At 47.2% G+C, this 27375-nt stretch overlaps 7 protein-coding genes across 7 annotated transcripts; 4 read left to right on the top strand and 3 right to left on the bottom strand.

Moving 5' to 3' along the window:
- Window positions 1-176: 176 nt before the first annotated feature.
- Window positions 177-2637, top strand: LOC108080335 (ESF1 homolog). The gene has a single exon (XM_017175034.3). It carries the CDS (start codon window positions 240-242, stop codon window positions 2595-2597), a length of 2358 nt encoding a protein of 785 aa, XP_017030523.1. The 5' UTR covers window positions 177-239; the 3' UTR covers window positions 2598-2637.
- A 21-nt stretch (window positions 2638-2658) lies between these two features.
- On the bottom strand, window positions 2659-3949 carry png (pan gu). The gene has a single exon (XM_017175035.3). The coding sequence runs from the start codon at window positions 3621-3623 to the stop codon at window positions 2733-2735; it is 891 nt and encodes a 296-aa protein (XP_017030524.1). The 5' UTR covers window positions 3624-3949; the 3' UTR covers window positions 2659-2732.
- Window positions 3950-5567: 1618 nt separating this feature from the next.
- Window positions 5568-6627, top strand: LOC108080337 (histidine-rich glycoprotein). The gene is made up of 2 exons (XM_017175036.3): window positions 5568-5713; window positions 6069-6627. Exons 1-2 carry the CDS (start codon window positions 5699-5701, stop codon window positions 6498-6500), a joined length of 447 nt encoding a protein of 148 aa, XP_017030525.1. The 5' UTR covers window positions 5568-5698; the 3' UTR covers window positions 6501-6627.
- Window positions 6628-6771: 144 nt separating this feature from the next.
- PpV (Protein phosphatase V) lies at window positions 6772-8444 on the top strand. The gene is made up of 3 exons (XM_017175130.2): window positions 6772-7020; window positions 7085-7372; window positions 7428-8444. Exons 1-3 carry the CDS (start codon window positions 6856-6858, stop codon window positions 7884-7886), a joined length of 912 nt encoding a protein of 303 aa, XP_017030619.1. The 5' UTR covers window positions 6772-6855; the 3' UTR covers window positions 7887-8444.
- Window positions 8445-9556: 1112 nt separating this feature from the next.
- On the top strand, window positions 9557-13040 carry LOC108080373 (HEAT repeat-containing protein 6). Its single transcript, XM_017175093.2, has 2 exons — window positions 9557-9597; window positions 9697-13040. The coding sequence occupies exons 1-2, from the start codon at window positions 9572-9574 to the stop codon at window positions 12971-12973; spliced, it is 3303 nt and encodes a 1100-aa protein (XP_017030582.2). The 5' UTR covers window positions 9557-9571; the 3' UTR covers window positions 12974-13040.
- Window positions 13041-15246: 2206 nt separating this feature from the next.
- Window positions 15247-18946, bottom strand: Rbf (Retinoblastoma-family protein). The gene is made up of 8 exons (XM_017175089.3): window positions 18386-18946; window positions 18174-18313; window positions 17923-18111; window positions 17516-17870; window positions 17115-17446; window positions 16266-17001; window positions 15824-16210; window positions 15247-15770 (listed from the first exon to the last, which is right to left on the bottom strand). The coding sequence occupies exons 1-8, from the start codon at window positions 18845-18847 to the stop codon at window positions 15648-15650; spliced, it is 2724 nt and encodes a 907-aa protein (XP_017030578.1). The 5' UTR covers window positions 18848-18946; the 3' UTR covers window positions 15247-15647.
- Window positions 18947-19193: 247 nt separating this feature from the next.
- On the bottom strand, window positions 19194-20241 carry LOC108080281 (translation initiation factor IF-2). Its single transcript, XM_017174945.3, has one exon. It carries the CDS (start codon window positions 20239-20241, stop codon window positions 19288-19290), a length of 954 nt encoding a protein of 317 aa, XP_017030434.1. The 3' UTR covers window positions 19194-19287.
- Window positions 20242-27375: the final 7134 nt, after the last annotated feature.

Raw genomic sequence — 27375 nt, 5'->3', positions numbered from 1 at the left:
TAGAATTTCATATTATTTTTATTTATTAATTTATTGTAAAGTATTATAATTTAAAGCTATTAATTATAATAAAAGTAGTTTGAATATGAATTAAATAGAGGTAAAGTTTTAATATTTTTTCAACAATCACTGCTCTCTCTCTCTCTCTCTCTCAACAAGGTGGCAACGCCGTGCAGCCACTGCCTCGCACGTGTTGTTGACGTTCTCTTTTCGTTGCGTGCGTTTTGCTGCTACATAAAATGGCCAAAACAAAAGGGAAAAAGTCGGAAAAGTCGGGCAAGAAGGCCAACAAGGAGAAGGTGAAACCCACCACCTCGTCGCAAGCCGACAAAGCCTCCAAAGTCGTCACCGCCGGCAACAACACTCCAGAGGAGAACGGAATCTGGCGGGATGCCCGCTTTCAGCATTTGCTGGCCGATCCCCGGTTCCGGGGTGTGCCCAAGGTGCAGCGCAAGGTGAAGATCGACAAGCGGTTCCAGGGCATGTTCACCGACGACAAGTTCAAGGTCAAGTACACGGTGGACAAGTACGGCCGCCCGGTGAATAAGAGCAATGCCGAGGATCTACGCAAGTTCTATGAGCTGGATGAGAACGATAGCGACAGCGACGAGGAGGAACTGAAAGAGAAGGAGAAAGCGGAGGCATCCGACGAGGAGCAGCAGGAGCGACGCGCCGAAGAGCTGGCCATAGCCAATTTGCAGGGAAACGACGCCCTTGAAGACAGCGATGACGACTCTGATCTCCCCCAAAATCTGCGCGAGCGCTTGACCAACCCGGACGTGGACTATGCCCGCGGCGAAGGCCGCCTCATGACAGACTCCTCCTCAGACGAGGATAGCGCCGCTGAAGAGGAGGACGAGGGCCCCGAGCTCCAGATTGATCATGTGTGGGGCGAGCTGGACAACGATGCCGAAAGCACCGAGGAGAGCACACGCCGCCTGGCCGTCTGCAACATGGATTGGGATCGCATTCGTGCCGAGGATCTTATGGTCATGCTGAGCTCATTCCTGCCGCCCGGCGGCAGTATTCTCAGCGTTAAGATCTATCCCTCGGAGTTTGGCAAGGCGCGCATGGCCGAGGAGGAGGTGCATGGGCCCAAGGAGCTGGTGGAACGACGCGAGGAGCCTTCCGACGACTCCGATGAGGAGGAGCTGGTGCGCGAGCAGGACAGCGACGCGGAGGAGGGCGACGACTATCACATGGAGAAGCTGCGCCAATACCAACTGAATCGCCTGAGATACTACTACGCCGTGGTGGAGTGCGACACCGTGGCCACGGCCGACAAGGTGTACCAGGAGTGCGATGGCATCGAGTACGAGAGCTCCGCCACACGCGTCGACCTGCGGTTTATTCCAGACGATACCAGCTTTGAGGAGGACACGCCTACCGACGAGTGCCACGAACTGCCCGATGCCAGTAGCTACAAGCCCCGCCAGTTTACCACCACGGCCCTGCAGCAGGCCAAGGTGGATCTGACCTGGGACGAGATGGCGCTGGACAGGCGGGAGCTGGGCGACAAGCTATCCAGCGGCCAGGTGGACAAGCTAACAGACAAGGAGCTGCGCCAGATAGTGGCCTACAGCAGCGAAGAGGAGTCTGAGGAGGAGGAACAGGAGGAGGAGGAGGATAAAGAGCAGGAAGGGCAGGAACAGAAGCCTGCAAAGCCCAAGAAGCCTAGCAAACAGGAACGCATTGCCAACTACAAGAACCTGCTGGCCGAAATTCTGCAAAAGGAGAAGCAGGAGAAGGAGCAAAAGTACGAAATGGAAATGTCCTGGAATGTCACGGATGACACGCCAGGGCAAGAGCAGGAGAAGGAGCAACAGCAGCCCCCCGCCGAACTGACGCCCATCGAGAAGGTGCTGCAGAAGCGCAGCGAGAAGAACAAGCTGCGCAAGGAGCAGCGCCGCCAAAAGCAGCTGGAAGCCAAGGGCGGTGACCCCGACGACAACGACAGTGATGCCTCCCTGGTGCCCGATGGCATTGACCTAAACGATGCCTACTTTGCCGAGGAGTTTGCCAACGGCGACTATGCTCCGCCCAAGACGAAGCAGCAAAAGAAGAAGGCCAAGTCAAAGGGCAAGGGCAAGGTCAACGGCGAGGAGGACGAGGAGCAAAGGCAGCAGGAGAGGGAGCTGGAGCTGCTGCTGGACGATGGCGATGGGCGCGATGAGAAGCAGCACTTCAGCCTGAGCAAGATCCTCAAGCAGGAGGAGCTGGAGCAGTCGGCCAGTGGCTCCAAGCGCAAGCGTCGCCAGCAACTGAAGAAATCAAAGAGCAAGCAATTGGAGGCCACGGAGAAGCTCGACGACGACTTCCAGGTGAATGTGGAGGATGCCCGCTTCAAGGCCGTCTACAAGTCGCACGAGTTCAACATCGATCCCACCCACTCCCACTACAAGGCCACCAAGGGCATGCAGCGGATCATCGGCGAGAAGCTGAAGCGGCGCCAGGAGCAGGTCGAAGACGGCGGCGACGAGGAGCCAGCGTCGGCGGCGGCCCCAAAGCGCAGCAAGCAGCAGCTGGAGCAGAACGCCCTGGTCAAGAGCCTCAAGCGAAAGATCCAGCAGCAGGAGCAGCGGGGCCAGAAGCTTTAGGGGATGTACAGACTAGAAATTAAAGGTTAATCTTATGCCACTTTTCCAGACTTTTCTTTGGATTGATCTTATAGTTTATTGCTTATCCTAAAATGGCTTCTTATAGCTTCCAAGGGGGGCACCTGCTCCTCCCTCCTAGTATCTGTAGTCGAAGTACTGCCTGTACAGCGCCGCTGTGATCCCGGCATCCACATGGTAAAGATCCGGCAGGCAGATGCGACGCTTCGGCTCGTAGACGATCATCAGCTCGCAGATGCGCGCCCACACGGGCTCGTAGAGTCGCCGGATGAGCTGGCAGTCGAGCTTGGGACGGACCAGAGCCTGGATAACGGCCTGAAGCTGGGTAGGAGTGGCAGAGGCGCCGCCACCCGTCTCCAGGAGCGCTGTGAACGGGCTCCTGCCCAGGCACAACTCGTAGAGGACCAAGCCCAGTGACCATATATCCGATTTGAAGTCCACCTTGCCCTGGCTGGACATCGCCTCCGGCGCCATGTACAACGGCGTGCCCATGCCCGCCTGCAGCTGTGTGCTGGGCGCATGGACATTAGAGATGCCAAAGTCGGCGATCTTGACCCGGTCGTTGGCATCCAGCAGCATATTCTCCGGCTTGATGTCCCGATGGATGACGCACCGGATGTGCAGGTACTCCAGGCCCACGACCATGTCACAGAAATACCGCAACAGGCGCTTCTGCGGCACGCCACCAGTTGATCCTCCCCTGGGCAGGCGCTGGATCACGTCCCGCAAGGTGCCATTGGGCAAATACTCCATGACAATGTTGACGGTGCCGGCGTGGTTAAAGGAGCGCAGGAACTGGACGATGTAAGGGTGACGAAGCTGCGATATAATGTACACCTCCTCCATGATTGGACGCAGCTCGGTCTTGGGATTGCGCACAATGATCCGTTTGACGCAGACATTACGGGTTTCGCCTTCGGCGTTGCGCTGCTGGCAGAGAAACACCCGACCGAAGGTGCCCTGGCCCAGCACACGCACTGCCCGCAGCTTGGAGTCGCCCAAATCCATGACAAGGTGAGTTTCTTTTCGGTTATGGTTATTTAATTTGTGCTTTGGCGCAACCTGATTCGGTTTTCACCTTCAACTCTGCGCAGGCGCGCCAATTATCGATTAAGGAATAGAATCAGGACATCGATAGTCGATACATTACAGAACTTAAAAATCGTTGCAGCTCCTGGAAAAATTAACTGATGATTTCTCTTTAAATAATCCATTTTAACAACCTCTAAAAATTGTTAATAATTTTATTTAAAGAATATAAATTGATTTAATAATCTTTTGGCTAAATTTTGGGACAGTTTTGTAGCTTAAATCTTTTTGATTTTGTTATTTGCCACACATTTAACATTATTGTGCAACTTGACACTTTCAAAATGTAGCTATCTATCTCAATTTCTTAACAAGTTTATTATTATAATCATTAAAACAAATTTATTAAGCGGAAAATGCCAATTGGAAAAAGTTGCGCAACTGGGCAGCACTGGAGCTGTCAGAATCGATCGATTACTCCGCTTATCGATTGTTATCCTTGAACCAGTTTTTAAATTTGAATTTTTTTTTGAATTTTCCTCATTGGGTAAGCGGGCGCTTCCTGCTAATTGCGCAGTTATATAATATTTATAATTAAAAACTCCACGCGAGACAAAGGCGACATGAGCACGCCGGCCAGCATGTCGGACATGGCCAAATATTGAAATATCCATGTGGATGCAGTGCCACGACGGGCGGCTTTATGGCTGTTATGCAAATTGTGGGGCCGGGAAAAGCAGTTTACTTTTACTTTTCCAAATCGATTATATGTGCACACACTCAGAAAGAGAGAGAGAGAGGAGACAGAGAGAGAGAGAGACAGGGAGCCCAGAGCACACTAACCCAATAAATCGGTGGCTTTAAGCAATTTTTGAATGATTTTTCGGGGCTTTTCCGCGAGCTTCCCAAGTCGGACGTTCACCTGGCTGGCAAAAATGCCTGGCCTGTTGTTACCTAATAGTGTTGTGCTGCATTTTAATTGCTCCATTGCCTTGCCTTGCCTCAAAATGGGATCAACACCAGACGCACCTTTCACCCATGTTGCCACAACGCATCGACGGCGCGGCAAGGCCCTTCACTCTCAATCTCAATCTCAAATCCATCATTTATCATCGATTAGCGACAGTGACAAATTGGAAAGCAATTTCAGAAATGCGGAAGCCAGTCTATCGTTCTAAATTAGCCAGGATCACTATCGATAGCGATAACTAAGTAACGGATTTTCTGCAATTTAAATGAGAGTGGGTATGAGTAAATGGTGATAATAAGAGTTTTTAATTTCAAAATATATATGTTTATCATTTTAATATGTTTACAAATTAATAAATAATACTAAAAGAATCAATAATGGAATGAAAATATTAGCGCTGAACCAATATTTATAACTTTTAGATGGTGAAAAGGATTTCGCGGTTTCTGGACTCAATATTGTCTATTTGTTTTGTTTAGTTTTGTTTGTTTTAAAGTTTTTGGTTTGTTTTGCTTTTGTGTCTTTGCCTAATTGCCTTGGACTTGCATGGAAGCGGCGACTGGTTTGGCGTTGTTTTTGGGTGGTTAACCCGTTGATTGGCAACGGGTTTTCTCCTGGCGGGCGCAGGAAACTGGCCTTAGGCCTTAGGCCTCCGATGACGGTGACGGCCACATGTACGTATACGTAATCTTGGCTTTAATTGAACCACTAACGCACGCATATGCATCGGGAATCGAATTTCCCAAACAATTGTGGCAGCGGCCATAAATTACCAAGCAGCGGCTGCGGCGGCGCCTCGACTTTGACTTGAAGTTCGTTGCCGTTCCATTCCATCGAATGATTGCATGTTGTTGTTGTTGTGTGTTGCACATTTCTCGTTTCACCAGAGCTCTCTCAGTTTGGGTATAAATCGAATCTAGTACCGAACGTCAAGCCACATTCAGCCAGCAACCGTCAAGGAGAGCGCCTCGCGTAACGAATTCTTCGACAAAAAAAATAAAACCGATTATTATTTTTTTAAGTGTTTACTGTGGATTTAACAGTGTTTTAAAAATAAAAACAAAGCAACAAGCAACCAAAAGACATGCTGAAATTCATTGTAAGCAGAGCACAATTGGAATATATATTTAAATCGGGATAAAAAACAAACAAGGATGTGTTTGGAGTTTAAGGATTCTTAACCACATAAAATGTGTGAAATGTAGAAAATATATAGAGTTTTCCTGAATTTAAATATTCAGTTTAAAGCTAAACAAAAAAGGATAACTTTCCTTAAAGGAAATCATCACCTTTTTAAGGCTACAGATTAAAGTGATTTTGTGAATTTACAAAACTCATTTTCTAGTTTTTCTAGTGAACTTTTTGCTTATTAAATTTAAAGAAATATCCCTAATGTCCCTATTTGCATCCTTTGAATCCAAACCTCAACTCAATATCTTAAATAAATCTTGCAGCTTCCCTGTTTGATCCTAGTGGCCGCCAGCGCAGCGCTCAAGATCCACGATTACCACCACCATCACCAGGAGCATGATGAGTACGAACACCACCATGATGAACACCATCAGGAGCCCGAGCACGAGGAAACGGAGCTGCACCACGAGGTGGACCACAAGCATGCCACTTCGCATCAGAGCGTCAAGTTCCATCATTACCATGCCGTGCCCGTCTACATTAAGAAGGAGGATCAGCATCTGGTGAAGAAGCCCATCGAGATTGGCGGCACCAAGCAGAAGCTGAAGATCCTGCATCCCAAGACCGAGCACAATCACAACCACGGCCTGGTCCTGGAGAATCACAGCGAATCGCATCTGCACGAGCACGGTCACTACGAGGAGCCGGTTCACCACGAGGAGCACTATGAGCACTATTCGCACCACCATGAGTGAGGGTCTGGATCGCCCCAGGATCTGGAATCTGACTGCCAAATGAGTTTTCGTAGGGTTTTCGTTAGCGTCTAAGGTTTTCCACAACTTTAATTTTAATGTTTCTGCTGTTAATAAAGCGTTCACCTAGAGTATTATTCAAATCAAGATTTTTTTCTTCTAAAAAATATATAAAAATTTGTATTACTAGTTTCAAAATAGCAGCGCGTGATTGTAAGAATCGATAATCGATAGGCGTTCGACTGGGCTGTCTGGTGTGACCAGACCATGCTCCATAACGCCACGGTCACACTGCTGGCGAAATCAACACGGATTTCGCACATTATTTTTGTTTTTGTGGAAAAGGAAACACGGCGGCATGGGCGATGTGGACAAGTGGATCGAGACGGTGAAGGAGTGCAAGTACCTGCCGGAGAATGAGCTGAAGAATCTCTGCGAGATGGTGTGCGACATACTGCTGGAGGAGACAAACATACTGCCCGTGAGCACGCCAGTCACCGTGTGCGGCGATATCCATGGCCAGGTGAGTGGATCTTCCAGGGGAATATGCCAGCATTTATAACCCACACCCACTGTTTCCCCTGCAGTTCTACGACCTGGAGCAGCTGTTCCGGACAGGCGGCCAGGTGCCGGACACAAACTACATATTTATGGGCGACTTTGTGGACCGTGGCTACTACTCGCTGGAAACGTTCACCCGCCTGCTGACCCTCAAGGCGCGCTACCCCAGCCGGATAACCCTGCTGCGCGGCAACCACGAGACCCGTCAGATCACCAAGGTCTATGGCTTCTTTGACGAGTGCTTCAGCAAATACGGCAATGCCAATGGCTGGAAGTACTGCTGCAAGGTCTTTGATCTGCTCACCATAGCCGCCGTATGTCCTGCTGCCTGTAATCTATTGCTATTTACTAACCCACGCGCCTCCACAGATCATCGACGAGGAGGTTCTGTGCGTTCACGGCGGCCTCAGCCCCGAGATCATCACCCTGGATCAGATCCGGACCATCGAACGGAACGGTGAGATTCCCTACAAGGGGGCCTTCTGCGATCTAGTCTGGTCCGATCCGGAGGATATGGAGTACTGGGGCCAGAGTCCACGCGGCGCCGGTTGGCTGTTTGGTCACAATGTCACCAAGGACTTTATGACGATCAATAACCTGGATTTGATCTGTCGGGCCCATCAGCTGGTCAACGAGGGCATCAAGTATATGTTCGAGGGCAAGCTGGTGACCGTGTGGTCGGCGCCCAACTACTGCTATCGCTGCGGCAACGTGGCGGCGATCCTCAGCTTTGAGACGGCGCAGCAGCGGCAGACGAAGATCTTCATGGCTGTGCCGGATGCGGAGCGGGTGATACCCAAGCAGAACACGACGCCGTACTTCCTCTAAGTCGATGTGATTCGAAGCAAACCAAACCAAACCGATCCGATCCGCCCACCATTCTGGGGAGATTATAGATGTACGCTTCTTGGAACCCAAGCGGAGGGCAGCCTTCGATTCTGGGCCAACTGTCTACCCAAACCGCCTTTATCGCCGCCTTTACCCCGCCCCCAGACACTCCCAACACGCACACACAACTACAATATGCGCTCCTATTTTTTTAATGCAAAAACATATCTATTTCGTAAGGTCAAAAGTTAATCCTATTAAGTGTAACAAAGATTCAAGTTTTGTGTTTCTTTTTTTATTAGAATTTAAATTTAAAACAAGTATTGTATTTACTGTTTCAAGCAAGCGCCACATATATTTGTATATATGTATTTTGTATTCCAAAAATTTATTTATTTCCGTGCGAAAAACAACAAGAATTGTATACATTTTGTATTAAATAGCAAGGAATGCTTTTTGAAGAGCTCGGAGAAGGTGGCACAGCCCTGGAATAGGAATATTAAAAAAAAACCAACTGTGTGATTCCGATTAAAACATTTTGAAAAATAAACAAGCAAATAGGACTCTTTTTTTTTAGGGCGGTTTGTTTATAAAAAGGGTCTTTTTTTAAATTAATATTTCCCTTTAAATGAAAACTGAATAATAAAAATAAAAGAAAAATAATAATAAAAGAGGAACCCATCACTCGGAAAAAATATTATTTTATATTGTAAAATCAGTTTTTTTTATATTAAAAATTTTTTTATAATTTTCTAAATTTTGAACAGCTAAAAAATTGTATAACTCCGCCAAAAAAGCATTAATTTTAAATCGGAAAACTGTTTTGTGTCAGTTCTTATGAGGCTAACAAATTTGCATACTTTATTTGAAATTTAAAAAAATTAAAATTTTTCATCAAAATCTGAGAATTTTAATGATGTAACCCCTTATCAAATTTTCTAAAAATGGCTCAAAACTAGTTTTCCTCCGGACTTCGCTTAAACGATTCGTATTTTAATGCTGATCAAGAATATATATGGTTTATGGGGTTGGAAATGACTCCTTCACCTAGAAAAATATTATTTTGTATTATAAAATCTGATTTTTTATATTAAAAAATCCCATAACTCGGCCATAAATGCCTTAATTTGCATTCGGAAAGCGGTGTTATGTTAGTTTTTATGAGGTTAATAAATCTGCATACTTAGTTAAAAAAAAAATTTAGGTCAAAAATTGCAAATTTTAATGATGTAACCCCTTATCACATTTCGCAAAAATGCCTCAAAATTAGTTTTCCTCCGGACTTGGCTTAAACGATTCGTTTTTTAATGCTGATCAAGAATATATATGGTTTATAGGGTCGGAAATGATTCCTTCACTCAGGAAAAATATTATTTTATATTGTAAAATCCATTTTTTATATGAATTTTTTTTTTTATAATTACCTGCATTTTTTTCTTAATTTTTTAAAAGTTAAAAATTTCATAACTCGGCCGAAAATGTATTAATTTTAAATCGGAAAATTGTTCCTTGTTAGTTTTTGTGAACTAAATAAATCTGCATACAGTATTTAAAATTAAAATTTTATTAAATTGTTGAAAATATGAACAATGTAACCCCTTAGAAAATTAAAAAAAAAATGACTAAATAATTTCTTCCTCTGGATATGTCTAAAAAGATTCACCGCTTGAGCTATAGAGTCGGAAATGTTTGGTAAAAATAATAAAACAAAGTAAATTATAATTTAATTAACCATTTATTGTTTTACATTTTGTTGATGTTGTACAAGATTATCGAAATTATCGACCTATCGATGTTCCTCCACCTCTAGCCCTGCCATCACAATTGTTTGGGCCGCAGAGTTGGCAGCACCACAGACAATGGACAAGGACAGGGAGATGCATGACGCTCTCCGGCGGAGGCTTCTAGACGCCGAATCTGCGGCCCAGCAGGATGAGGCAACGCGCCAACGGCACCTGCAGCTGCTCCAGGATCTGTGGCAGCCGAAGGGCACACCAGTGGGCGTGCCGAGCGAGCGGCTGCGGCAGCTGTTCGAGGAGGTGCGAGCGAGAGGGGACCACGACCTGTTGCGGAACTGGCAGCTGTGGCTAAGCGAGCTGATCCTGGCCAGGCGAGTGATCCTGGTGCGGTCACACCTGCTGGCGGAGTGGCTGATGGGCGGCGGGCAGCGGGAGAAGCTGGCGGAGGAACTGAATCTGCTGTTGTCGCTGCTGAAAACGCTGCCCAAGGAACACCTGCCCGGCTACTGGTCAGCATTGGCCATGTTGCCCCATCCCAAGGATGTGAAAGCAGCTCTGCTCCTCATCAAGTGCCAGGAGGCAGTGCTGGCCGACTTGGAGCAGGCCGAGGAGGCGGAGGACAGTGCCAGCAGTCGAAATGCTGCCGATTCTCTCGTTCAATGCCACTTCGATGGCCGCTGGCTGGAGGCCAGGGAGCAGGAGCAGCTTCCCCTAATAGTGGGGCACAGCCTGCAGCTGCTCCAGAAGCTGGTGGCCAGGCAGCCGGACTATGCGGTCCAGCATGTGCCCGAGCTGATGGGCCTAGTCCAGTGTTACGTGCAATACGGAGCGGAAGGTGAGGCGCCAGCCAAGCTGCAGCTGCCGCGGAAGGTGCAGCCTGCCCAGCAATCCGCCGCCTATGGCCACGAGGAGGAGCCCCACGACTCGGAGCAGCAGAACGCCGCCGGCAGCAAGGCCCGTTCGGGCGGACGCAAGAACAAGGTGCGGAAGATGAGATCCCTGGCCAAGCAGCGAAACCAAAGCAACAACAACCAGGTCAGCGACTCTCTGCTGGCGGAGAGTGCTCCCCGGGACCGCCTGCTGCTGATGGGCAACCAGGACTACGGCTGTCTCACCGGCGACTCCGGCGAGAACTGTCCCCCCTCCGATTCGGATCAGCTGCCGGGACCCAAGCAGCTCCGTCAGCTGCAGGCCAAGGTGCGGATCTCGGCGCTGCAACTGCTGGGATCTCTGGCCAGGCAGCTGCCCCGCCGTACGCTCTACGGCTACTGGCACGTCCTCTTTCCCAGCGCCGACTCTGGCGGCGGTGGCCACCTGCTGCTCGTGGGCCAAACGGACGGTAACTCCCGCTGCCGGGCGCTGGCCCTGCAGCTGGCCGCCCAGCTGCTGTACGGATCCAAGGGCTACCTGAGCCAGGCCTGCTCCCGGGGCCCCAGCAACTACACGCCCTTCGCCGTGAGCCTGGCCAGCTGCGTCCTCTCGGCCTATCGCTCGCTGTGCTCCATTCTGGAGCGCGAATATGCGCCGCCGGTGCTCACCCAGTGCCTCAAGTGCCTGGCCGTGCTCGTGCAGGCCACACCCTTCGAGCAGCTGGAGATGGGCTTCGTCTACGAGTTTGTGGGCCACGTGAAGAAGCTGATCAAGAGCGCGGACTCGCCGGTGGCCGTGTCGGCCTTGCTGGTGATGGAAATGCTGGTGGCCACGCCGAAACTAACGCCAGAGATGGCCAGCGCCATAGGACTGGCTCCCAGCCAGCGGGATCTCAAGCTGGAGGAGCTGCAGTCGGACTTTCACGAGCTCTGCGATTCGGATGCGGAGTTGGAACTGGAGGAGGAGGCGGAGCAGCAGCAGCAGGAGCAGCTGGCGCAGCACAGACCAGAGGCTAATCCCGTCCCGCTGAGTGCCCCGGCCATTCCCCGAAACTCCTGGCTGCTGCGGCAGGTCCTGAGGCAGCTGGAGAGCCTGGGCACGGGGCCACCGATGCGTGTGGAGTGCTTCCAGGTCCTGCTGGCCATGGCCACCCATGTGGGGTTACTCCGCGGCCATCAGGCCCGCTTGGCAAGGGTTTTGCTCGCCGGTTTGCAGGACATCACGGCTGATGTGAGACTGTACGCGGCCCGCTGCCTGGATTCCGTGGGCTACCAGCTGGGACGCCTGCTCCCAGACCCGCCAGAGCGGGAGATGCAGCTGTCCTTCTGGCTCAGCCTGCTGCCGGGCATCTATGGAGCCTACAATGACGCCGCCGGAGCCTCGCTGAAGTGCGCCCTCTGCGATGCCCTGTCCAACATGGGTGGCTTCAGCTTCGAGCGGCTGCCTCCTGGCCAGCGGAACGCTCTGCTGGCCTTCCTCAGCGGCTGTGCCAGCGACGATGGCGAGGAGCCGCTGGTCAGGGCCGCTGCTCTGCGGGCCTTGGCCGTCTACGTGCTGCATCCCAGCCTGAAGGCGGACCTGGTCTTTGTGGAGAATGCAGCGGAGCTGACGCTGCGCCTCATCAGCGATGGCCAGCTGGCGGTGAGGATCAAGACCGCCTGGGCCCTGGGCAACATCAGTGATGCCTTGATAGCAGCCATTCCCAACCATTCGGAGAGGATTTCCGAGGAGCTTCTCGGCCGCCTCATCCAGGCGGCCACGCAAAGCTGCGGGGATCACGACAAGGTCAAGGCCAATGCCGTCCGCTCCCTGGGCAATCTGCTCCAGATCCTGCAGCAGCAGCAGGCCACCGGGAATACCGAACCCATGCAGCTGGCCATGTCCAAGCTGCTGGACTGTGTGCGGTCCGCGGGCAGTGCCAAGGTCAAGTGGAACGCCTGCCATGCCATCGGGAATCTGGTCAAGCACAGGGCCTTCTTTGCCACCAGCCACCTGGCGGGCATCCTGTTTCCGGCCCTCAACCAGCTGGTGGTGCAGCATGCCAACTTCAAGGTGCGCATCAATGCCACTGGGGTGCTGCTGCAGGTGGAGCAGCGCCAGGACTTTGGTGTCCACTTTCCGCTGGTATGGCGCTCGCTGCTGGACGCCCTGGAGCGCTCCAATGCCCTGGACAACTACGAGGAGTACAACCACAGGGATGCGCTGCAGCAGCAGCTGTGCCTGGCCATGGCCCACCTGCTGGCGCTGGCCAAGGGCTCGGATATGCCGGCGTTGCGGGAGGCTCTGGAGGAGGATCGTCTGGACGAGGTGCGCGGCACCTGGCGAAGGGTGGCCTTCCGCGTGGTGCCGGAGCAGTCGGCGCCGCTCTTCACGTGCAGTCCGCTCCTGGAGCAGCGTCTGCAGGCGGATGCCACCACGGTGCCGCAGCAGCGTTCAGCCCTCTCCTTCATCGTGGCTACACTCCGGCTGGATCCGTAGGGGGAATAGCCTTAGCTTGTTTATATAGAAACCATTTATACGGAAATAAAATCACTTTTGTGGAAGATGTTTACGTTTTTCAATTACTCATTTGATGGGTTCCGCTAATGAACAAATTTTAGAATATTTTTTTTATATAAAAAATCAGTTTTTAGTTGAAGGAATCATTTCCGACCCCATAAACCATATATATTCTTGATCAGCATTAAAATACGAATCGTTTAAGCCATATTTGGAGGAAATCAAATTTTGAGCCATTTTTGCGAAATGTGATAAGGGGTTACATCATTAAAATTCTCAATTTTTGACCTAAATTTTTTTTTTTAACTAAGTATGCAGATTTATTAACCTCATAAAAACTAACATAACACCGCTTTCCGAATGCAAATTAAGGCATTTTTGGCAGAGTTATGATATTTTTTAAATAAAAAATGAGATTTTATAATACAAAATAATATTTTTTTAAGTGAAGGAGTCATTTCCGACCCCATAAACCATATATATTCTTGATCAGCATTAAAATACGAATCATTTAAGCCATATTTGGAGGAAATCAAATTTTGAGCCATTTTTGCGAAATGTGATAAGGGGGTTACATCATTAAAATTCTCAATTTTTGACCTAAATTTTTTTTTTTAACTAAGTATGCAGATTTATTAACCTCATAAAAACTAACATAACACCGCTTTCCGAATGCAAATTAAGGCATTTTTGGCAGAGTTATGATATTTTTTAAATAAAAAATGAGATTTTATAATACAAAATAATATTTTTTTAAGTGAAGGAGTCATTTCCGACCCCATAAACCATATATATTCTTGATCAGCATTAAAATACGAATCATTTAAGCCATATTTGGAGGAAATCAAATTTTGAGCCATTTTTGCGAAATGTGATAAGGGGTTACATCATTAAAATTCTCAATTTTTGACCTAAATTTTTTTTTTTAACTAAGTATGCAGATTTATTAACCTCATAAAAACTAACATAACACCGCTTTCCGAATGCAAATTAAGGCATTTTTGGCAGAGTTATGATATTTTTTAAATAAAAAATGAGATTTTATAATACAAAATAATATTTTTTTAAGTGAAGGAGTCATTTCCGACCCCATAAACCATATATATTCTTGATCAGCATTAAAATACGAATCGTTTAAGCCATGTTTGGAGGAAATCAAATTTTGAGCCATTTTTGCGAAATGTGATAAAATTCTCAATTTTTGACAGATTTATTAACCTCATAAAAACTAACATAACACCGCTTTCCGAATGCAAATTAAGGCATTTTTGGCAGAGTTATGATATTTTTTAAATAAAAAATCAGATTTTATAATACAAAATAATATTTTTCTAAGTGAAGGAATAATTTCCGACCCCATAAACCATATATATTCTTGATCAGCATTAAAATACGAATCGTTTAAGCCATGTTTGGAGGAAATCAAATTTTGAGCCATTTTTGCGAAATGTGATAAGGGGTTACATCATTAAAATTCTCAATTTTTGACCTAATTTTTTTTTTTAACTAAGTATGCAGATTTATTAACCTCATAAAAACTAACATAACACAGCTTTCCGAATGCAAATTAAGGCATTTTTGGCCGAGTTATAATATTTTTTAATATAAAAAATCAGATTTTATAATACAAAATAATATTTTTTTAAGTGAAGGAGTCATTTCCGACCCTACAAACCATATATATTCTTGATCAGCATGAAAAGACGAATCGTTTAAGCGAAGTCCGGAGGAAAACTAGTTTTGAGCCATTTTTAGAAAATTTGATAAGGGGTTACATCATTAAAATTCTCAGATTTTGATGAAAAATTTTAATTTTTTTTAAGAATGCAGATTAATTAAGCTTATAAAAACTAGCTCAGAACAGTTTTCCAAATTAAAATTAATGCATTTTTGGCTGAGTTATGAAATTTTTAAATTGTTAAAAATTAAAAAAAAAATGCAGGTAATTACTAAACAATTTTAATATAAAAAATTCGATTTTATAATGTAAAATAATAATTTTCTGGGTAAAAAAGGAGTCATTTCCGATTGAAATTCATACATTTTTGCCTTGGTTATGATAGAGTTCCATGTCGTCCTCCGTTCCAATTGCAAGTTTCAAGGGTAAACAAGCTTCGGCTTCCTTTTTTTTGGTAGCAAAATGAAGAGTAATCCACTCGCCTGAGCAAGAAACATCGTTGTATCCTTACAAATTCCACAATTAAAATTCTAGAAAAAAGATTCCCAAATGAAGAAAACGAATCTAAAATGAATTTAATTTTTAAAAAGTATATTTTGTATATATGCGTGTATATATAAATGTGTGGGTTTACTTTGACTTGTTAGGGATGTGTGTGTGTGTTTGTGTGTGTGTGTGGTTTTTATTTACTAAAATTCCCAGCAAGCATCTCGAATGGGGGTGCTCCTCCCCCAGCAACTGCTGGGTTTGTGGGTTGCCTTGCTGGTGGGGCCTAAGCTAACATGTCGAGCTAAAAAAAAATAATATAAAAACAATCATAAAAGAGTCGAGAGCGTGGGCCAAAAGGGTGTCTCCGCTGGCACAGGCTGTTTTTTTTTTTTTTTTGTTTAGTTTAAGTTTTTTTGTTGTTTTTTGTTTTCAGGGTTTTCTGGTTTTCTTGCTTTTTCAATAAACTAAGTCTAAGCTGCCCCCTGTCTATGTATCGTGCTCCCCGCCCCCGCCTGATCCCAGCGAGCGCTTGGATTCCGTCACGCCATCGTCGCCAAAGCTGAGCATCCGCTTGCCGCCGCGCACCTTCTCGTTCATCAGTTGCAGGTCCTAGGGGCAGGAGATTGTTAAAAAGAGTCTATGCAAGAGTGGGAGCTCCTTACCTTGGCGGGACTGTGGTAGAACCTGTAGACCATCTGGTTGGGCGACTGCTGCAGCTGAATGTCGTTCTTGGGCATCTGGGTGACAAACAGCGAGTGGCTCTGTGTGACCTTCTTGGGCTGGGCAGCCCGCTCCTTGGGATGCGGCGACAAAAGCAGGTCCGTGGTGCGGCCACTCACATCCGGGGCCACATTCAGGTAATCGATGGCAAACTGCCGCATGATGGGCACATACACGTTGTTGTAAAAGTGGATGATGTCGCGCACCTTGGGCTCGCCGTTGTCGTAGGTGACGATGAAGACCTCGCGGTAGACGCTGTTGACCGCCTGCGGCTGGTTGCGATACGCCCGCATGATGTCACTAAACTTGGGCTCCTCCATTTTCTTGACCTGCAGGAAACCATAGCGTGAACTTGGATTCAAGACTCCTCCTCCTCTCACCCACCTTAATGTAGATATATATTGCACACATGATGATTTGGTCCAGGTGACGGTCCTTCATCAGGTCCGTGTCGTGGGTGATCGAGTGCTCAAAGATGTGCCAGATGCACTCGGACGCCTTCTCGCACAGGCCCAGCTCCAGGCATAGCTTCTGGATGCGCAGCCAGCCCAGCAGATAGACCTTGCGCAGGAAGATCTGCAGCGGGCCGGCAGTGCGATCCCGATTCACCACCAGCGAGGTGGCCAGCGGCGGCGGTGCCGAGGCAATCAAAAACCACACCAGCGAGCTATGCGACCAGGCCAAACGCTCCAGGCACGTCTCCTCGATGGCATTGAGGTGCTTGATCAGCGAACGATTCAGGCAGCCCTCGTGGGAGCCGTGCCGCACCACAATCTCAATGATCTTCTGGAACTCGAACGAACTGATGCCAAGGCACTCGAGCACCCAGGGGAACTTGAAGTCCGTTTTGTAGGCCTCCAGCACTAGCTCCACGCAGCAGGCCAGCAGCGTGATGTTGAAGATGTCCAGCGAGATCTTCTGCACCAGCATCCGCTTGAGATCGATGTCGGGCTTGTTCCGGATCTCCGCCTGCAGGATCTTGTCCAGCAGGTAGAAGTAGAAGGATTTGGCCAGCCGAAAGCGGCTCTTGGCCTCCGTCGAGGGGTATTTGGCGAGAAACTTTTGCTTAAGGTCCTCGATGATGGTCAGCAGCTTGGCAATCACCTCTTCGCCGGCTTGCCTGGGGTTTTTGAGCGGAAGAAAAAGGGAAAAGAGAGTCATTAACTAGGGGAAATCTCTTTAAAAGGGAAAGCTAACTACTTTTTCTTGGTTAAAAACAACTTTTCCACTCACTTGACAAACTCCGTGGGCTCCGTGATCCGCCCAAAGGCAATCAGCTGCTTCACATTGTTGGTGGCATTGCGGACGGGCTCGAATTTATCACCGGCCATGGCCGGCTGGGCGGGCAGGTCCTGCATGCGGGTAAGCGGCGTCACCGGCGGACGCAAAGCCTGGTCATTGAGGCCCGTGTGTTCGCCGGCATCGTAGGCGCTCAGGATGCGCTCGTCGAACTCGCCCACGCTCAGCACATACTGCTCGTAGCTGATGTTGAGCGACTTGAGGTTGCGCTCGAAGTTCTCGTTGGCCAGCAGGCCCAGCATGGAGTCCTTGCTGCCATAGATGGTCTGGGTTAAAGAGGAGAAACCAAGTTAGATGCCTGATGGAGTCATTTCAAGGGTCTCAAGACAACCCACCGAAGTCTGAAAGAAGCTCGACATGATTTCACGGAAGGTGGTGGCCTTCATGGCCTTGGCCTCGTCGGTCATGTCGCAAAAGTGGCCCAAGATGCAGCACTGCTTGTGGCGAAAGTCCAGCTCTGTCCAGCCGGGCGGCAGGCCCTCGAACTTGGGATTGATGAGATCGGTGCGCTTCTCGGCCAGCACATTGTTGTATATCAGATCGATGCAGCAGATCATCAGGTTGAAGGAGCTGACCAGGTCAACGGTGTTGCTGGGCTTCTGGTTCTTGGCGCAGAGGAACAGGCGCCAGCAGAAGTCGTCCAGCTTGAGGAAGGAGCACTTGCCATTGGCATGGCTCGAGTGCAGCGAGCTGTGTGTCAGTAGGGAGTCAGTGGTGGTCAGGATTAGCTCGATATACTCACGTGTACTTGGAGTGCTTCTTCTCGTTGGGCGGACACACAAAGATCAGGTCAAAGATGGTGCGGAAGCGCTTGTACAGCGTAAAGGTAATGCTGAACTTGCGGTCCAGGACCTCGATCTCGTTGACAAACTCCTGCGGCAGGTTGGCCATGTCGCACCACAGCTTGATCTTGGTTTTGAAGTCGTAGATGCTGCATCAGAGAGAGGGAGTAAGTAGAGCGGGCGCTGGAGCCAGACTCGAGGAGAGACCTACCTCATTTGGCAGCAGCGCAGCAGGTTGTTCAGGGAGACACAATTGCCCCGCACCACCGCATCCTGGCCAATGACTGTGGGCGTGCTGGATCTGCGGCAGGCGGCGTACAGAGCACAGCACAGCCAGTGCATGGACTCGCCCTGCAACGGGGCGTTGACGTTAACCTTAGCCGGGGGGAGAGCGCCTTGCACTCCACTTCACTTTTCACTTACCTCCAGGGAACACCGCTGCGACACCTTCAAGTACATCTCGAAGCCATCGATCTCCGTTTGACGGTCCATGTTGAGCTCGCGGCACAGGTTCGTGTACTTGGCCTTGGCCACCTCCTGGCTGTCATCTTGCGGCGCCGCAGAGCCGCTGACCACCTCAGCGCCCAGCTCCTGCGGCTCGCTGGCGGCCTCGCTGCCGCTCATAGTGCCTCTGTGCTGCTCCTGCTGCTGTTTCACTTGAACGCGGATACGGGGGAATACGAGACGAGGATCGGGGGTGGCACGGTACGGTACGGTACGGCACGGCACGGACTTTTCACGGCGCGAAGCTGGCCAGCTGGCAATCTGGCAAACGGAACGAATGGGCGAACGGAGATCGCCTTCCTGCGGTTTGGCTGCGGATGGGCTGCGCTTTCCGGCGTGGCTGCGTGTGTGCGCTGCGCTCTCTCCTCGGATCACGGGCATATAACTTTCGGCGCCGCACTGATTAATAAGTTGCCATATCTTGCCTCGCCATAGAAAAAGGCGGGAAAGCGGAGGGTTGCTGGGGCCATAGAATCTGGTCTATCGATATCGTGAGGCGTGACGTGAACTGAACCAATCGCGAGCAGGCTGGCTGCTATCGGTAAGCGATAGCCGGGTTATCGTGGCTGCCGATAGTCACGATGTTTAAATAAATAAATAAATTTTTTAAATAAAATAAACAATTCAAGAGAGTTTCTATTGTTGTTAACCTATGACTAAGGGCATATTTTATTTTAGTGCAAAAAAAAAAAAAAAACAATATATATTACAATTAATAATGGGCAGGGAAAAGTCGTGCGGGGGGAAGCCTCCTTGGGGAACTCCCAGTTCTCAGGTCTCCTCTCTTGGTTAGTGGAATCTCTGGCAGCTCCTCTGCTTGTTTACTCCCGCCAGTTGCCGATGATTTGGGAGGAGGGCACCAATTCGAAACGAGCGTTGGCCAGATGCGGCGGCAGACCAGTTCCGGGCCGGAAAAAGGGAGCTGGAGCTGGAGCTGGCTGGGCGCGTGGAGCAGGTGCAACTGTTACCTTGGGCTTGACCTCCGGCCTGACCTGAGTCCGCACCGGAGCGGTGCCCACGTCCACGCTGTCCAGGGTGTTCCTTACCACAAACTGCTGACGGGCCTGCGGCTGGCTCCGAGGTCTGGCTCGAGCCAGGGGCATGGGCATGAAGCGGAAGAGACGGGGAGCAGCGGCGTCGTCATCGTCGGGAACGTCGTCAGTGGCAAGATCCTCATCGCCGGCAGCAGCAGCAGCTGGCGCAGCAGGTGCTCCCGATCCAGGTCCGCCTGCAGGAGGAGTCCACATGGCAGCCAGCCGGATGGGCACAAATGCTGGCAGCCTGACGGTGATGGGTGTTCCGGAAGGCAGCTGGGGAGCAGGCACCGGCAGTGGAATGGGTATGGGTATAGGACGTGGCCGAGGCGGTGGCGGCGGAGGCAGTGGCGGCAGAGGACGAGGAGCTGGCCTTCTGGTTGTCGTTTCCACTGGCGGCGGGGCAGCAGTGGTAGTTGTAGTGGTCGCCGACTCTTGTTCCACTTCCTTCCAGGCCTCCAGCAGGGTCAGCAGATCATCCTTGTTCATGTGACCCAGGCCAACGGGGTTGTAGGCCCATTCTCCGCCGACTCCCAGGCCCAGGCCACCACCCACAGTATTCCAGCCGAGCGGGGGCAGAGCGGGCACCGGCGCCAGGTGCTCTAGATGCTCCAGGTGCTCCAGGGGAGCCTCAAACAGCGATCTCTGGGGACGCGCGAGGAGCAGCTGCTGGCCGGCCGTCCCATCGAACAGGATCTGCAGCAGGAAGCCCAGCAGAGTGGCACCAACTGACCCGATCATGACTGACACTGAATTGTGGCGTCTCTGGGCGGACACTCTCTTATATATCTCCCTCCGCCTCCTCCGCCTCCTGATGCTGCTATCGGAAGAAGGAAGGAGGCCAAGTCCAGCGAAACGGAAGCGCACGCATTTGGTGAACTGCTACACGGAGAAAAAAGGGGGCACTTCAAGAAAGTCAAAGCTATAAAATTGTGTCAGACGGCATATTTTATTATTTTCAGTGTGCAAACGGGTTTGATTGCACTGGACTGGCCAGGAGCCCACCGCGATGGTCGCTCCCAACGCACACGCACCTCCAAGTACCGCCAGGCAGTTTAATTGCCAAGTCCAAGTCCAGTCCCTGCCTTCAGTCCGGTTTCCACGGGCGAACCACTTTTCCTTTTGCGAGCACGCCAGACCAAGATGGTAGCTGCGGGCGAAACCAGTTGGTGCCCACTTTGGTCACCGACTTTTGGGCGGTCCGCAGTCGAGGAAGCGTTTCTGAATCTTGCGTGCGTGCGGGCGCACTTCCTCCTCAATTTCGATCCACGGCTACGGATTTGGTGCAGTTGGTTGCGCAACGGCATCAGGAGATGGGAAATTGCTGGGGCATGCCGCAGATTCCGATTTATGTATGTTGGTTAATAATTCAAATCTGCAGCCAGGGAAATGACAAAACCGGAGTTGCCAAGGAAAATGGAACTAACTTTTCATCAAAATACCAGGCGCTCAGAAAGGGATAGCAAGTGTCCAGAAAAACAGAAAGCAGACAACACAGAGTTGTATTTTGGGAAAGAAGCCGTTACTTAGAGCGATGCTGCCAGCCCAGAGTTGTATTTTGGGAAAACAGCAACTGAAAACTGTTATAAAAAGTCCAAGTTTCGAACCTTTTACGAGCAAGCGCAAGTAATGGCTGTTTTCTCAAAACAACTCTGGGCAGGCAGAGAGGGATAGCAAGTGTCCAGAAGAAACAGAAAGCTGCCTGCCCAGAGTTGTATTTTGGGAAGGAAGCCGTTACTTTGTTTTGTTTTGAGAAACACCAGCTACTTGCTGTGTTTTCTTAGCGCCTGGTAAATAAATATTGGTATGCTGAATTTACAAATAAAATAATAATAATAAAATAATTAATTTTAAGAATTTAAATTTATTTTTAGATATTAAATTAAATAAATAAAAAATAAAAACTTATTAAAATATTAAATAAATAATTTTTATTTAATAAATATCATACATTTTCATTTACGGGGAATATAAATAATAATTTAAGTCGCAACTGAAGCTAGAGAAATTAAAAATAATTTCAGCAGCCCATCCAAATTTTCGAAAATTTCCATGCAATTTGCCTGCTTCTCAAATTGGGGTAACAGGCGAACAGAAACCAGCAGCAAGCTACTGAGAACTGGTATCAACTGTTATAAAAAGTCCAAGTTTCGAACCTTATGGGAGCAAGCGAATGTCAGCGGTTCCTAAAAGAGGGGAACGCACACTAGGCATGCCTCTCACTTACTCTTATAGCGAAAACTATTTGTGTCTCGTTCGCACGATCAGCGAAACAAAAGCGAGAGGGGCCTATATTACACACTATGTTTGTCTCGTTCGCACGATCATACATGATTAATGAAGCTGCAACGACCAGCGAGTACCCTTTCTGCTGCTGACATCTCCCACCGACTACTTATAAATGGGTTATATTGAATATATATATATTTTTTCTCAATTAAATATATATTATTTTGTATAGTTGTTTTATTATAATATTTAACCATACAGAATTTCAAATAAATATAGCGGCGCTTAATAGTAATTTTACATTCAGCTGCCCTGCTGAACTAATATACCCTAAAAAACATAGGGAGCTCACTCTATGTTTGCCTCCCACTTACTCCTATAGCGAAAACTATTTGTGTCTCGTTCGCACGATGAGCGAATGATACACTAATACATATAGAGAAAATAAGTGAAGAGCGCACCAATACAAGCATAGCTCACAAAAATTTACTTGCTGCTGGGCGCCTTGCTGCTGATTCTGTTCGCCTGGTATGCGCCTGGTAGAATTTGTGGTTGAAGCCCATTTTTCATGATAGACAACAACAACAATTACAACAAAAAATGTATGCCCGATTCTCCCCCCCCCCCAAGTCCCCCGTGCCCTGGTCTGAGTACCAGGCGCGCAGAATCTGCAGCAAGCAGCTGCCCGCCAGAATTAATTGTTCTAAAGTAACGGTTCCCAAAAGAGGGGAACGCACACTAGGCATGCCTCTCACTTACTCCTATAGCGAAAACTATTTGTGTCTCGTTCGCACGATCAGCGAAACAAGAGCGAGAGGGGCCTATATTACACACTATGTTTGTCTCGTTCGCACGATCATACATGATTAATGAAGCTGCAACGACCAGCGAGTACCCTTTCTGCTGCTGACATCTCCCACCGACTACTTATAAATGGGTTATATTGAATGTATATATATTTTTTCTCAATTAAATATATATTATTTTGTATAGTTGTTTTATTATAATATTTAACCATACAGAATTTCAAATAAATATAGCGGCGCTTAATAGTAATTTTACATTCAGCTGCCCTGCTGAACTAATATGCCCTAAAAAACATAGGGAACTCACACTATGTTTGCCTCCCACTTACTCCTATAGCGAAAACTATTTGTGTCTCGTTCGCACGAATTCTAAAGGTTTGAGCCTCCGCTAGCTTACGCTTGCTCCCAGAAGGTTCGAAACTTGGAGTTTTTATAACAGTTTATAACAGTTTTCAGTTGCTTGCTGCTGGTTTCTGTTCGCCTGGTATCCCAATTTGGGAAACGGGCAATTTGCATGGAAATTTTCGAAAATTTGGATGGCTGCTGTAGGGAGGTTGTTGTAATGGGGTTGTTGTTGCAATCAAGTGGCTGTGCCGGCGGTAAAAGGGTATAAATGCATAAAATAAAATATAAATGTTTATACCAGTTATTATTTCTGGCCCAAAGTTATTATAACAGTTTATAAATAAATAAATATTTAAATTAATTATTTTTTATTTTCTTAAATATTATAATTTTCAATTAACGGGGAAAATAAATAATAATTTAAGTCGCAACTGAAGCTAGAGAAATTAAAAATAATTACAGCTGCCCATCCAAATTTTCAAAAATTTCCATGCAATTTGCCTGCTTCTCAAATTGGGGTAACAGGCGAACAGAAACCAGCAGCAAGCTACTGAGAACTGGTAAAAACTGTTATAAAAAGTCCAAGTTTCGAACCTTCTGGGAGCAAGCGAATGTCAGCGGTTCCTAAAAGAGGGGAACGCACACTAGGCATGCCTCTCCCTTACTCTTATAGCGAAAACTATTTGTGTCTCGTTCGCACGATAAGCGAATGATACACTAATACATATAGAGAAAATAAATGAAGAGCGCACCAATACAAGCATAGCTCAGAAAAATTTACTTGCTGCTGGGCGCCTTGCTGCTGATTCTGTTCGCCTGGTATGCGCCTGGTAGCATTTGTGGTTGAAGCCCATTTTTCATGATAGACAACAACAACAATTACAACAAAAATGTATGCCCGATTCTCCCCCCCAAGTCCCCCGTGCCCTGGTCTGAATACCAGGCGCGCAGAATCTTCAGCAAGCAGCTGCCCGCCAGAATTAATTGTGCTAAAGTAACGGTTCCCAAAAGAGGGGAACGCACACTAGGCGTGCCTCTCGCTTACTCCTATAGCGAAAACTATTTGTGTCTCGTTCGCACGATCTGCGAAACAAGAGCGAGAGGGGCCTATATTACACACTATGTTTGTCTCGTTCGCACGATCATACATGATTAATGAAGCTGCAACGACCAGCGAGTACCCTTTCTGCTGCTGACATCTCCCACCGACTACTCATAAATGGGTTATATTGAATGTATATATATTTTTTCCCAATTAAATATATATTTGTTTGTATAGTTGTGTTAATATAATATTTAACCATACAGAATTTCAAATAAATATAGCGGCGCTTAATAGTAATTTTACATTCAACTGCCCTGCTGAACTAATATGCCCTAAAAAACATAGGGAACTCACACTACGTTTGCCTCCCACTTACTCCTATAGCGAAAACTATTTGTGTCTCGTTCGCACGATAAGCGAATGATACACTAATACATATAGAGAAAATAAATGAAGAGCGCACCAATACAAGCATAGCTCAGAAAAATTTACTTGCTGCTGGGCGCCTTGCTGCTGATTCTGTTCGCCTGGTATGCGCCTGGTAGAATTTGTGGCTGAAGCCCATTTTTCATGATAGACGACAACAACAATTACAACAAAAATGTATGCCCGATTCTCCCCCCCAAGTCCCCCGTGCCCTGGTCTGAATACCAGGCGCGCAGAATCTTCAGCAAGCAGCTGCCCGCCAGAATTAATTGTGCTAAAGTAACGGTTCCCAAAAGAGGGGAACGCACACTAGGCGTGCCTCTCGCTTACTCCTATAGCGAAAACTATTTGTGTCTCGTTCGCACGATCTGCGAAACAAGAGCGAGAGGGGCCTATATTACACACTATGTTTGTCTCGTTCGCACGATCATACATGATTAATGAAGCTGCAACGACCTGCGAGTACCCTTTCTGCTGCTGACATCTCCCACCGACTACTTATAAATGGGTTATATTGAATGTATATATATTTTTTCCCAATTAAATATATATTTGTTTGTATAGTTGTGTTAATATAATATTTAACCATACAGAATTTCAAATAAATATAGCGGCGCTTAATAGTAATTTTACATTCAACTGCCCTGCTGAACTAATATGCCCTAAAAAACATAGGGAACTCACACTACGTTTGCCTCCCACTTACTCCTATAGCGAAAACTATTTGTGTCTCGTTCGCACGATAAGCGAATGATACACTAATACATATAGAGAAAATAAATGAAGAGCGCACCAATACAAGCATAGCTCAGAAAAATTTACTTGCTGCTGGGCGCCTTGCTGCTGATTCTGTTCGCCTGGTATGCGCCTGGTAGCATTTGTGGTTGAAGCCCATTTTTCATGATAGACAACAACAACAATTACAACAAAAATGTATGCCCGATTCTCCCCCCCAAGTCCCCCGTGCCCTGGTCTGAATACCAGGCGCGCAGAATCTTCAGCAAGCAGCTGCCCGCCAGAATTAATTGTGCTAAAGTAACGGTTCCCAAAAGAGGGGAACGCACACTAGGCGTGCCTCTCGCTTACTCCTATAGCGAAAACTATTTGTGTCTCGTTCGCACGATCTGCGAAACAAGAGCGAGAGGGGCCTATATTACACACTATGTTTGTCTCGTTCGCACGATCATACATGATTAATGAAGCTGCAACGACCTGCGAGTACCCTTTCTGCTGCTGACATCTCCCACCGACTACTTATAAATGGGTTATATTGAATGTATATATATTTTTTCCCAATTAAATATATATTTGTTTGTATAGTTGTGTTAATATAATATTTAACCATACAGAATTTCAAATAAATATAGCGGCGCTTAATAGTAATTTTACATTCAACTGCCCTGCTGAACTAATATGCCCTAAAAAACATAGGGAACTCACACTACGTTTGCCTCCCACTTACTCCTATAGCGAAAACTATTTGTGTCTCGTTCGCACGATAAGCGAATGATACACTAATACATATAGAGAAAATAAATGAAGAGCGCACCAATACAAGCATAGCTCAGAAAAATTTACTTGCTGCTGGGCGCCTTGCTGCTGATTCTGTTCGCCTGGTATGCGCCTGGTAGCATTTGTGGTTGAAGCCCATTTTTCATGATAGACAACAACAACAATTACAACAAAAATGTATGCCCGATTCTCCCCCCCAAGTCCCCCGTGCCCTGGTCTGAATACCAGGCGCGCAGAATCTTCAGCAAGCAGCTGCCCGCCAGAATTAATTGTGCTAAAGTAACGGTTCCCAAAAGAGGGGAACGCACACTAGGCGTGCCTCTCGCTTACTCCTATAGCGAAAACTATTTGTGTCTCGTTCGCACGATCTGCGAAACAAGAGCGAGAGGGGCCTATATTACACACTATGTTTGTCTCGTTCGCACGATCATACATGATTAATGAAGCTGCAACGACCAGCGAGTACCCTTTCTGCTGCTGACATCTCCCACCGACTACTCATAAATGGGTTATATTGAATGTATATATATTTTTTCCCAATTAAATATATATTTTTTTGTATAGTTGTTTTATTATAATATTTAACAATACAGAATTTCATATAAATATAGCGGCGCTTAATAGTAATTTTACATTCAGCTGCCCTGCTGAACTAATATGCCCTAAAAAACATAGGGAGCTCACACCATGTTTGCCTCTTACTTACTCCTATAGCGAAAACTATTTCTGTCTCGTTCGCACGAATTCAAAAGGTTTGAGTCTCCGCTAGCTTACGCTTGCTCCCAGAAGGTTCGAAACTTGGAGTTTTTATAACAGTTTATAACAGTTTTCAGTTGCTTGCTGCTGGTTTCTGTTCGCCTGGTACCCCAATTTGAGAAACAGGCAAATTGCATGGAAATTTTCGAAAATTTGCATGGCTGCTGTATTTTTAATTTATCTAGCTTCAGTTGCGATTTTAATTATTATTTATATCCCCCGGTAATTAAAAATTATAATATTTAAGAAAATAAAAAATAATTAATTTAAATATTTATTTATTTATTTAACTAACTAACTGCATTTAATCTCTAACAATTAATAATTTAAAATTACTATTGCACATAGAAGGCATGAATGAAGGCATGTAAATTCAGGCGCTCAGAAAACACAGCAAGTAGCTGGTGTTTCTCAAAACAAAACAAAGTAACGGCTTCTTTCCCCAAATGCAACTCTGGACAGGCAGCTCAAAAAGGGATAGCAAGTGTTCAGAAAAAGAAAAGAAAAGAAAAAGTTGTATTTTGGGAAAGAAGCCGTTACTTGGAGCAAAGCTTGTCACGAAAAACATTTAAAGAGATATTAATTTTTGATGAGCTATGATTTATTTACAATAAATAAATTAAATAAATTATTTATATTTAGCCATATTTGAATTGTAATTAGTATTTTTCCGCTATATTCCCGCTGACCCCTCATTCACATGCTTTATTCTAGTATTTTTTCAGCGGCTGCCGGGAGGGTATTTTCCAGCGGGCC

Source organism: Drosophila kikkawai, chromosome X (assembly GCF_030179895.1).
Source record: "Drosophila kikkawai strain 14028-0561.14 chromosome X, DkikHiC1v2, whole genome shotgun sequence".
In the NCBI taxonomy this organism is placed as follows: Eukaryota; Metazoa; Arthropoda; class Insecta; order Diptera; family Drosophilidae; genus Drosophila; species Drosophila kikkawai.
The sequence above is the reverse complement of the archived record's forward strand: the minus strand, read 5'-3'. Positions and strand labels throughout refer to the sequence as shown.